Source organism: Vicugna pacos, chromosome 11, assembly GCF_048564905.1.
Source record: "Vicugna pacos chromosome 11, VicPac4, whole genome shotgun sequence".
In the NCBI taxonomy this organism is placed as follows: Eukaryota; Metazoa; Chordata; class Mammalia; order Artiodactyla; family Camelidae; genus Vicugna; species Vicugna pacos.
Window position 1 is genome coordinate 31,425,023 of NC_132997.1, and position 12,251 is coordinate 31,437,273.

At 41.4% G+C, this 12,251-nt stretch overlaps 1 protein-coding gene across 1 annotated transcript in view; it reads left to right on the forward strand.

Moving 5' to 3' along the window:
- Positions 1–12,251, forward strand: part of RYR2 (ryanodine receptor 2) — a 539,007-nt gene that overhangs the window by 393,192 nt on the left and 133,564 nt on the right. The window contains exons 53-56 of the mRNA XM_072971049.1: positions 249–412; positions 2,574–2,652; positions 4,479–4,568; positions 5,422–5,559. Coding sequence (XP_072827150.1) covers positions 249–412; positions 2,574–2,652; positions 4,479–4,568; positions 5,422–5,559 — 471 coding nt within the window. The remainder of the gene's footprint in view (positions 1–248; positions 413–2,573; positions 2,653–4,478; positions 4,569–5,421; positions 5,560–12,251) is intronic.

The following is a 12,251-nucleotide window of genomic DNA, read 5'->3' on the forward strand; positions in this document are numbered from 1 at the left end:
TAGAGAAACAAAGATTTGATTCTTCTTATGGTACAATGGCAATAAAAAGCTTCCATTTCTCCTATGTTTGATGGGATTTCAGGCTGTATTTTCCATTTTCCAGAAAAAGAACCTGTTGGGGAGTTGAGTTAGCCCAGGATAATTCATATTTTCTCCTACAACATCATATTAGCTGCAGGGATCAGGTTGACAACTTTTGCTAAGTAGTCATGGAGTATTTATTTTTTCGGTCCTCCGTTTCTTCCCAGAAATATGAACAAGAACTTTTCAAACTGGCACTGCCTTGCCTGAGCGCAGTTGCAGGAGCTTTGCCCCCAGACTACATGGAGTCAAATTATGTCAGTATGATGGAAAAACAGTCATCAATGGATTCTGAAGGGAACTTTAACCCACAACCTGTTGATACCTCAAAGTATGGACTCTTTCTATTGCAGCAGATTTTTATTGTAAATGATGTGTGAAGTCTGAAATTGAATAAGGTACTAAAGTGAACTTTCTCTAATCCATGCCCCCTTATATCCCGAATATCAGAGGTAGATAAGATGTATCGTCTAAGGGATCCACTCTTAATGCAATCAGGATTCTCTGTGTGTAACCACGTGGTAAGCTCTATAATAATGAGAGTCAAGGAAGTATATCAGTTACATTTATAGTTGAAATTTTGCCCTGAATGTTTATTAATCATTACAGCCAACCCGTGTAGAGTCTGTGGCTCGGGATGCTCCCAGCACACAGCGCAAAGCTGTTTCCGTGAGCCGCAGGACATCACTTCACCGTCACTACATCGAGGCCTTAGCAAGGCCTAGGGTTAGCAGCCAGTGTTCAGCATCGTCAAGCACAGCATGAGAGTGCAGGGAACGTCAAGTGAGAACATTTGCGGACAGTTCAGCATGCGGTCAGAAGGCAGTGTGACAGCCTTAACCACAGATCACACGTTGCTTAACGTCAGGAAGCTTCTTCCACGTACCTACTTGCACAAGTTGTTCCACAGACCGGGCGTCTGGGCCCGTCAGGGGTTTGGAGTCTCAGCACTTCCGTTGTTGTTACCATCTTCAAGTAGGACCCTGGTTTCCCACGTGCAGGGAAGCGGCTCTTCACGCCACCTTATCTTACCCGTTCCTTGGTGACTCTGTGAGATCACGATTAGCCTGGTAGTCACTTGATAGTTAACCATCCTCAGAGTCTGAATGTGCTGGGAGTTCAACTTCCAGGCCTCTGGGTGGCCCCCTGGCTGGTTTAGCTTTCTACCAGATCAGAAGTCAACCCAAGTGGTATGCCATTAGTTTGATAATGCCTTAAATTTGCATGTTTGGTATTGATGACAGTCCTGTGAGAAAGACTCCACCCACCCAGGGTTTGGCTTATGTGATTGATCCTTTGTATCTCTTCTAAAGTAAGTAAACCAAAATATCACATGTGCACATTGCTACGTGGGTAAGTTGGTGGTTTGCTCACATACCATGTCATCCAGGATTTTAAAATAACATCAGAACAATGTCATGACTTCGGTGTTGATTAATAACATCCTATTAGTTAATAAACGTTGGGCATGTACACTAATTTACCTAGGCGTGCCCCTTTGGGGGCCTCTTAACAGGTTAGGTTTGCATAGTAATGTCAGTAATTTCTACATTTCTGTGATTTTTACATACTGTGTTTTAAGTATGTGTATGTCCTGTCGTTCAGTTACTAACTGATAACATTGGTGGAAAAGAATAGTAAACCATCTCATTGTTCTAGGTTTCCCTTGCCATTCTATTCTCAAAGTAAATTGCATTAACATATTTTCATTAATGAATGGAATTACATGCATATTTAATTTTCCATTCATAGACCTATGTGATATTCCCAAGTCTTAGATTTACCATCAGATTTACCATCAGACTTGGTCACCAGTTGCATGGACTCAGCACTTGTTCAAGGGATTAAGTATTCATTTAAACAGGAAAGAAATCAAGAAGTGTTACAAAATCATAAAGCATGAATCGGTTAATTACTTTTTTCCCTCTAGTTCATACTAGTAACATACAGAATTTATATATCGACCATTAACATTTAAAATCATTAACACACCACTAGTTGTATGAAATTAATGTAAAATTTACAAAAGGTAACAGGTGAGATTTCAGCATTTATAGTTGTAGCAGAAGAGACTTAAGTCAAAAAGGAAAAATAACTTCACAAGAATAACGAATATGGGAGAGAAGTATGTCTTTACGCTTGTTGAATCTAACTGTATCTTCATTCAGATTTTTTGAAACTTTTGGTATAATCTATTGTTCTCGTCTTTGAATACATTTTAATTATTTTTACTTATTCTTTGTGTAATTGTTCTTGTATATAACTTACATGAAGACATCAAGTATGAATCAATATAAGATGAGCAGATAGAACATTATCTGCTTGATTTTTCTTATATTGTTCCTACAATATGGAAAGTTAGACCTTGTTAAAACAGTTTAAGTCATGCATTGAATGGGATTTAAGCAATCATAAGCTGTGAGTAAATTATTAATATGATTCCTTGTAAGTCCTGTGAAAATCAAGCCTTTCTTTGTTTGTTTTTCTCATAGTATCACAATTCCTGAGAAGTTGGAGTACTTCATTAGCAAATATGCAGAGCATTCCCATGACAAATGGTCGATGGACAAGGTAAAAGTCAGAATGTCCCCTTTTATTCAGTAGTGAACGTACCTAATGACTGGCCATGGCTCAGACATTTCTGACCATGACAGTTTTCCACTGAAAAGTGAGAGCTTCAGATTTGGAAAGAATGTTTAATTATGATATGTTAAAATAATATTTAGCCTAATATAATATTTAGTTCTGCCACTGATACACATATTACACATACACAGATAAGAATATTTAAGTTCATAAAAAAGCACAGTGCTAAAAATTCAAAAAATATATCAGTTAAATCATGTATGTTTCTAAACATACATCTTTTTGTGGGAGTAAAAAGTAATAATCATCAAGGGCTTCCGTAAGAAATGGAGAGTCTGGGTCCAGAAATCTTTTAAGGGAACTTTAGCTGTATGTGTAATTTTATATTAGATAAAGTCTTGAAAAATCATTTATCAGAGTTTAGTGATTATTTACAGCTTCTGCTCTCTGACTTCCTTCTTACGACTAAGTAGATCTGTAGTTCACTTAGCTGGGAAGATGGCAGGTTTTATTTGTTTTGTCAAGAAAAGAAAACCATTTTTTATATAGTAGTTTGTATCTGTTAATTCCAAACTTGTAATTTATCCCTCTTCGCCTTTCCCTTTTGTAAGTGTAAGTTCGTTTTCTAAACTACTGTGTATAAAATAGATAAACAGCGAGGTCCTACTATGCAGCACAGGGAACTGTATTCGGTATCTTGTAACAGCCTACAATGGAAAAGATTTGAAAAAGAATATATACATATAACTGTATCACTAGAAACTAACAGCACAACGTGGTAAATCAACTAGACTCCAATTTAAAAAAAAAAAAGGAAACCAACCCGAATGAGAGAACTGAAGCAGACGCGATCTGTGACACAAGTCCTGCATGCGTATCAAGACGCTTTTCTGGAGGAGATGTCATACCAGAGCAGTTATATTTAAGTTGAACCTCGTTAAACTTGAGAGAGGCTGGTGAAAATAGACTTGTCAGAGGGATTAAGCTGAGACGATGCAGGAATCTAAAATAAGCATGTACTGATCTGGCGAAGTGAGAATCAAACAGCAGAGGGTCCAAAAGCTGCCTGTGTTACGTAGCGACCCAGCGTCACCCTGTCAAGCTTCGCGTTCTTGCCCTGGCCAGCCAGCCCTCACTCCCTCTCAGAAACCCCCTTTTTGTTTTGTTGAGCCTGTGTCTCTTTGTTCAGTAATTTAGTGGATTTACTAGGTAAGTCAGTAGGAGTTAAGTATCTGTTTTATATAAAGATTCCAGTAGGTACTGAGCTGGCGGGGGTGGTGAGGGAGAGGAAATTTACAGGAAGACCGTCTTGAGCTCTTCCTGTCTCGTTACCGCATAGACAGACGTGAAACAAGATAGGGAAACAGTGATATGTGCAAAATTACATGGGCAGTAATGGAGACGAATGTACTGAAGGTGATTGAATGTAGGATCGGCAAAACAGGTAGCATTATTCAGGGAGGCTTCCAAATAAAGCAGCTGCCCCGAATCTCCTGTTTCAAATGAGCTCTCACATCCGCGTGTCACAGGACACTGCAGCCTGAGCTTCCTCTGGGTCTCTGACCTGGTCTCAGACCTGACTGAGGAGGACTGGGCACTTCTGTCTCTGGAGGAGAAGAGTTGCTCCAGGTGATTGCTCAATATCATATTGACTAGGGAGGAAGTCTGTACGTTGACTTATGCTGGATAAAATCCCAAGCAGTCCTTGTCTTGGTTCATTTTAGATTTATTTTATCAAGTACACACTTAAACACATGCACACCTACACCCTCTAAAATTAATGCCTATAAAATGATTTTGAATTTTTTTAGTTGGCAAATGGATGGATTTATGGAGAAATATATTCAGACTCATCTAAAGTTCAGCCATTAATGAAGCCATATAAGCTGTTATCTGAAAAGGTGAGGTGTTTATTTTATTTTATTATATTTTGGGCTATACAGTTTTAATTTGAGGGGGAGAGTCTTTTCTTTGCTATGGAAATTTCTTACTAAAATGTCTTCTTTACTTTTTATATACTGTTTTTACCTTTTCTCAAAGGTCCCAGTTTTTATTTTTTTATCTTTTGTCTTTTTCTCTGCAGTCCCCTTTTTTGTCAGTATTTAATTGGTTATTTTCTTCCCTACTTAATATTTTTCTGTTTCTTTTAGATTTTTATTCCTCTCCTATATTTTTAAGAACTTTAGAAAATATTCTTAAGAGTTTTTTGATGAGGAATAATGAGGTAATCTATTTTGATACACTTATGATTTATTTTTCATGTATCTTACTTCTTTGGAGAGAAATCAAGATCTCAGTAAATCTAGTGAAAAGAATTTTCTAGCTTGGTGCTTAGGGAGGAAGTTACTTCTCTGTTTATTCAGATGGTAGAGAAGCCTTCAAGCACGTGCCATACAATCTGGCACTTTTTCTTAATTGTGTTTCTCCTTTCTAGTTTCTGTCTGAAGAACCAGGAGCTGGGAAACTAAAGGGAATTAACCTCATGCTTAATAAGCTAGGATCCCTCTTAGAAGCCAGACTCCATCTCAGCTCACACTCTGCCCTTCAGAATTTTTACTTTCCTTTTTTATTTTTAAATAAATGATGACAATCAAAAAATTTTAAGTGAAGGCAGAGTATTTCAGAACAAAGCATTAAATACTTCTTTTATTTAGGTTCATAATGCCCCACCCTTTTCTTTCTCTTTTTTTTTCTTCTTTTGCTTTTTCTTTCTTTTTCTTTTCTTTTCTTTTTTGTTTTTGTTTATGTTTCTAGGAAAAAGAAATTTATCGCTGGCCAATCAAAGAATCTTTAAAAACTATGCTGGCTTGGGGGTGGAGGATTGAAAGGACACGAGAGGGAGACAGCATGGCCCTTTACAACCGGACTCGTCGCATTTCTCAGACAAGCCAGGTGAGGGTCACGGTGTTGGCTGCATTGTTCATGTTCTTTTAAAGTGATTCCAATAGTTCATTTAATTACTGTGTTTTCCAAAACAGCTCATTTGAAAATTCTGAGGATAAACATAAAGTTTAGAAGAGGGGAAAATTCTGTTCCTTTGTCTTTACTTTTACATGCATTTAAGTCTTGGTTAATGCACTGGAATTTTGTATATCAGGTCGTGCGTCTGACAGTGTATAAAGAAGTTCCCAGTGACGGAGTCTTGAAGTTGCACTCATGAAGGGTGTAGCATGTGTTCCTCACCTCCAATTAGGTCGTCTGCAGAGCTGGGCTCCTTTCCTAAGCTTGGTTCTTAGGATCTGGATCTGAAACCTTCATGGATGTTCCATTTGAGTGAGCCCGGGCACCTGCCCACCGACGCAGGGAGGATGTGCAGCCGGCCAGGCAGAGACGCAGTCATAGGGCACACCACTGGTCACTTCAGGGAGGTCCTGCCAGTCAGGTCCCAGCTCGGCCTGGCTGTGGGGCTCAGTGCTCTGATGGGAGAGCGAGGACAGCCTTGACCCAGAGGACCTAGGGGTCAAAGTGGGGACCAGATACCAGCTGGCCCTTTCATTTCCCCTGGGAGCTAAACTTGCCATTGTCCCTTTTCAGACTGCTTGGGTCACTGTGTTTGGTTTAACCAAAGGAGTAGATTGATTATTGCCATTTTACAGATAACATTTTTGAAAAAAGAAAATGAAAGGACTGAAAGTCTGTGTTGCACCTGCTTTGTATTTGGTATATACTGTTAAATAGATTAAGTGTGGTACATAAGCTAAATATGATTTGCAGATATTTTACATTAAATTCTCTCAAGTATCATGAAGGTGGAAGCTATAAAAGCACATTTTACCTTTTTATCATGTGTGCACACATTTCTCGCTAAATTATACCTCTGCTTTAATCTGTTTGAGCAAAGATTGAGCACAAACTGAGTTCCAGGCAGTAGGAATACAAAGATAACAAGAGCCAGTCCTAACCACTCACAGTTTGGTCTTAGAGACAGACCTCCTACAGCAGTACAGTTTAGGCTGGCGGTCTGCACAAGATACGTGGAGTGCAGAGAATATTACGATCTCTTTTTTTTTTTTTCTATAGATTATATAGGAAATAAGGAAATTATCACGTATGGAAGTAACTTGAAGCTTTGCTATGAAACATAAGATCGATTTTCCCACTCCCCTTAATAGCAAAAACTATGTGCTCCAATTTAAAGTTGTGCATATTGAATGAGAGCTTACCCAATGAAACAATAATGATGCCAGTCCTCTCAGCCAGCACTGAAGACTAGAAATAGTAGGAGGCAGACCAGAAAAGAGATTGTCTATTAGCCGGAAAAACCGGGCCTGTGTATCCCGGCAGGAGCACAGCCCGGGGTGTGGGGGTGTGGTGGGGCGGGGAAGGGCAGCAGCGGGGTGGGGGTGGGGGCTCCATCTTCCTGTTCCTGCCTCTCCACACCTCTTCCCTGGCCCTGCTGTCAGCGCGGGCGGGCAGGGCGGCCTGCTGAGCGTGCCTCCGCCTGTCCTAGCTCTACACTTCTTCTAGAATGCCAGGGAGGTGAGAGAGCCAAGGACCAAACCACCATTCTAGCCATGCTCACCTGGAGAGGAAATAACTGGTAGAGTTCATGCTTTTGCAGGTAACCCATGTGGAAACTTCACAAGCTCCAGAGTGGTGTGGGGTCACGTCAGATAGAGAATTTCATTACAGATTTAATAAAGTGATTCTAAAACATCGAAAATTCTTACAGACTCTGTAAATTGTAATGCATAAGCTATTACCAATCCATCTTCAGAAAAGGATTACCTTTTCTTTAAAACCCCAGCAAAATCGTAATTATGTTTTGCTGAATTTCAATTGACCTTTCTCAAGATTGCTTTAAAAAACTGTGTATTTCCTCTCTTCCTTACTCCCCCTTAGCTCCTAAGGTAGCTCTCAGCGCCCATTAAACCCTCAGTGAACACTATTAACCGATACCTGTGTAACCGTCTCTTAAGTCTTACTGATCTGTAGAGACAAGTGTGATGTACGACACACACTGTTAAGTCCCCTCCATCACTTCACAATGCGAGGAGGTGCTTATGCGCGAGGCACTGAGGCAGAGTGTACAGATTCAGAGGGACGGCTCTGGAGGGGGACCGCTGGACTTCAGTCCTGGGACCACTGCTTCCTAGAAATGTACTTCATCTGTTTGCCTCAGTGATGGCAACTCTTATTATTATCACCAGTATTTAAACATTTTTAATGCCAGAGAGCATTTCCTCAAAGGTAGATAAAGCCTTTATGTAGTTTGTAGTACATTGACCTTTTAGTAGTGAAAAAAAACAGGAGTATTAGTATCAGTGTCAGAAATGCAGAGTAACAAACGCCACAAACACACTTATAGTCCTTGTTATTTTCACTCCACTGTTCTTTAAACATAAACCAACATTATCTGAAATGATAAAATCATTTAATTGCTAACCTTAATTATATTGTTTGATAATCATTTCGCCAGACTTCTCGGTGTCTTTTCCACTCTGCGTTACTGATCGCCCAAGTGATTATAAAGATGCTTTCCATGGTGTAACAGGTACACTCGTTCACTTGGGTAAATGGGGGAGCACTTTTTGCGGCATCCCTGTGTAGCGGGGGCCGTCAGTGGAGGTGCTGAGATGGCGTGTGGTTGTGGCTCTGGAGCTAGATCTACTCCGCTTCCTCCCTCTGCGCTCAGCCCGCCCTCGGTGAGGTGGAGGTGCCGCTGCACAACCCAGCGAGGCCGGGCATGGCCTGTCTGGGTCAGACCCTGGCCTCACCACGGAGTCACCAGCTTCTTTGTGAGCTTGGGCAAGCTGCTCAACCTCTCTGTGCTGCAGTTTTCGCTTTTTTAAAATGAAGCAGACAAGAGCATCTAATTTAAAAGATGGCTGTGAGGATTAAATGTTGTAATGCTTATAAATCACTGAAAAGAATGACGATGTTAGACCTGATTATGATCATTGTTATCTTTTGTGGCTCAGTAGCATTATGAATGTCTTTTGTTTGCCGTGAACAGCACATGATCATGATTCCAGGGAATTTACCACTCGATTAGGGTCTTGTAATCTGTGTGTGAAGATAGCGTGTGGGCATGGGCGGAGCCAGTGATGGCCTGGTAGGGTGTAGACTAGACAGCACAAATAGCAGTGGGGTCAGCAGTGACAAGATGCTTGTTGGAGAGGGGCTGAGTGGCTGTATTTCAACTTCTTGGTGGTCATCTCTCAAGTCAGCCTAAAAGGAGAACGTTTCTCACAGCTTCAAGCATATTCCTGAATAATTCCTTATTTACTCCCCAATTTTAATTTATTTTCTTATATCTGGCTTTTATTACATACGTATGGTATAAACTATTTAACAGATTTTAAAATTAGCCTATAACCTGAGAAGGAAAGGAAGATGGAAGTGAAACTCTGGAACGTGTTTTCCATCTTGAACCGAAAGGCAGGCCAGGACAGAGGCATAACTCATTTCTTCTTTAGGCAGACGTTTACTGAGCACCTGCTGTGTTCTGTGCACTATGTCAGCTTTTCAGATGGGTTAGTGAACAGAATAGGCCAAAACCTCTGCCCTCATGGAGCTGACATGCTAATGGGGAAAGTGATAGAAGTAAATGACATACTAGGTCAAAATACATTAAATGTTATGGAAAGAGAAGACGGCGTGGAAAAGCAGGTTGTGCGTGCATGGGCGGGGGAATTGGACAGTATTTGAGGGTGAGCTGCAGTTTTATACAGGGTTGTCAGTAGATTTCATTGAGCTGATAAATTGAATAGACTTGAAAGTGGTGAGGAGTTACACATACTTGCGGGAAGAATGTTCCAGGTCATGCACATGAATGCTCTGAGTTGGGAGTGTGGCCTGGGACGTGAGGGTCAAGGAAGCCAGGGAGGTTGGAGCTGAGTGAGTGACAAGGAGACCGCGAGGTGGGAGGAGGGGTCTCAGGAGCCAATCAGGTAGCACTCGGGGGACATTTTAAGACATTTGATAAGTGCTTTGGAGTCAGAAGGAATTATTTTAAAACCTTGCTTCTACTGTTGACTACATAACGATATGACTGTTAGAGGTATTTAATTCTGAACTTTTTTTTTCTCAGTTTAAAATGGCAAAAAGGAATATCTACTTTTCAGAGTTTTAAAGATTAAATGAGATAATCTATGTCCCTTGAAAATACCACTCACATGGTGGTTGATGTTTGTTATGTTATTATTGCCAGTAAGGTGAGAGTTAATTAAATTCGGAGATGGTATGTATTCCAGGTAACTTGAAATTCTGCAAGACTGGCCAGTCTTCTGATTTCTGTGTATGTAAAGGAGAGAAACGGGTCATGCAAAACACGAAAAGAATCTCTCTCTGAATAAACAAATATTTACTTGTGTTCTTTAAACCAGCTTCAATAACTTACTCTAAAGCTAAAAGGACATAAATTTCTGTCATATAAGGAACAAGGTCAAAGAGGGTATTAAATACTGAAAATTTTATTTTAAGGACAAATAAAGGGATCGCTGTCAGCTCTGTTCTATTCATTCATTCAACAAAATTTGCATGGAGTCTAATACTTTTTAAATTAGTTTTAAGGCATGTTTGCCGTATTTCATTATCGACGAGATTGGGAATCAGTTTGTAATCCTAAAGTTGATGAGAGATGGCTGGGGCCTGACTCTGAGAATACTGAGATGAATAAGGCCTGCAGACTTCACAGTGGAAAGGTTTATAACTCAGGGAATAACATAATGAGTATTTTGGAAATATAATTCCGACAACCGAGTAGAGAATGAATCAGAGGAGGAGGCTGAAGGCAGACAGACAGACAGACTCCTCAGAAGGAGATTGTATACATCCCACAGAACGAAACAAAAACCTTGAATATCTGAGTTAGGGCAAAGACCATGGCGATGGAGGGAGGTGGTGTACCCCAGAGAGACTTTGCGGAAGAGACAGGACTGACTGATGCAGGAGGCAGGTGAGGAGGCGTGCTCAGAGGTGGTTGCTGTGGACCTGGGCTGGGCCACCAGGTGGGAGGGGCGTGTTAGGTGAGGTAGGAGCACAGCCGTGCTGGGGGCAGGAGGGAGACAAGGAGAAAATAATGCTTTTGATTTTAGCCGTTGTGTCAGGCAGAGTTCTGGCTTCCAAACAGGATTCCCAGTGGCTGGAATCTTCAGGTACTTCATATACGTGGCTTTCCTTGGGCTTTGCCAGTGTGGTCAAGGTTAATGACCTTGAGAGGGGAGAGATTGTACTGGATTATTGGTGGGTCCAGTGTAATCGGAAGGATTCTTAATGTGGGTTGGAAAAGACAGGGAAAACATTCGTCCTTACAACTTCTAGAAAGGACATAGCCCTGCTGACACCTCGAGTTTAGCTAATTGAGCCGAGACAGACGTCTCCTAGTTTGTGATGTTTTCAGCCAATTTCCCACGACTGCCTCCAGCAGCAGTAGATTAATCCACGTATGGAGTCCCCAGATGGAGATGGAGACGAATGGTTGAAAATTGACATCTGGAGCACAGGAACAATACTAGGCTAGATCAGTTAATTTTTAGGTTTAAAACGTGGTTGATGAATGAGATATTTAAAGTAGATGTGGATGTGGACACCTGGAAAAGGCTGTCTACAGCCGAAGAGTGAAGCAGAAAGCCACAGGTAGTGAAAGGCAACTTATGGAAGAGGAGGCAGAGAAGGGACCTGAGAAAAAGACGTGGGAGAGGAGAGCGGGGGTGGGAGGGGCGGTTCCCGGCATTTGTGGAATTAAAGAGGCAGCTGGCCAGCAGTGGTCAGCAGTGTCCAGCCTAGAAGGACCAGTTTGATGGCAGCTGGAAAGAGGACTTGAATTGAGCATCTTGCAAACTGGTAACATGAGAGAGGGCAGTTGTGGGCCGGCGAGTGCTGGGGTAAGAGCTGTGCTGCGCTATGTTGAGGGAAGGAGGAACGAGAGAAGACGGCCTGAGTTGGAGCCCTGCCTGCTCAGAGCTTTAGCTCTGTGGCCTTGGGTGAGACTCAGTTTTCTTACAAGGGCACTTAAAGGAGAGAAAATGTGATTTTATTACACATTCTATTCTCAGTACTGGCACAGAAGCCAAGGTTCAGTCAAAACTGACCAGTCTGTTGCGTGTAGCCCATGAGAACATTACGATAGCATAGGACAACCCCTTTGTGTTCTGCAGGCCCGGATCTGAGCCATTTGGTACCTTTGATTTGGGTTTTGGTTTTGTTCTTTTTGGTGGGGGGCAGGTAATTAGGTGTATGTATGTATACATTTAATGGAGGTGCTGGGGATTGAACCCAGGGCCTCATGCATGCTAGGCATGTGCTCTACCCCTGAGCTGTACCCTCCCGTTTGTACATTTTATTTTGTTTTTTTGCTTATCTATGTCTAACAAGAGAATATACACAATTACGAAATATATCAAGATAGAATTTTAGACTTAAAAGCATGAACCAGAGTTCGTTTCTGTCATACACTTTCACATACTAAGCCACGGGAGAAGCGAGGTCAGAGCTCTGGACAGTAAGTGAATCCTTCCCACAGTTGTGAGAAGACAGGTTTCATTCTTAAAATGCCGAAGTTGACATGCTAAGGAAGCCCTCTGGTTGCCGAGGCTGTCATTGTAAATCACTGAGTACTCTACGATGTGCTCTTAAAGATA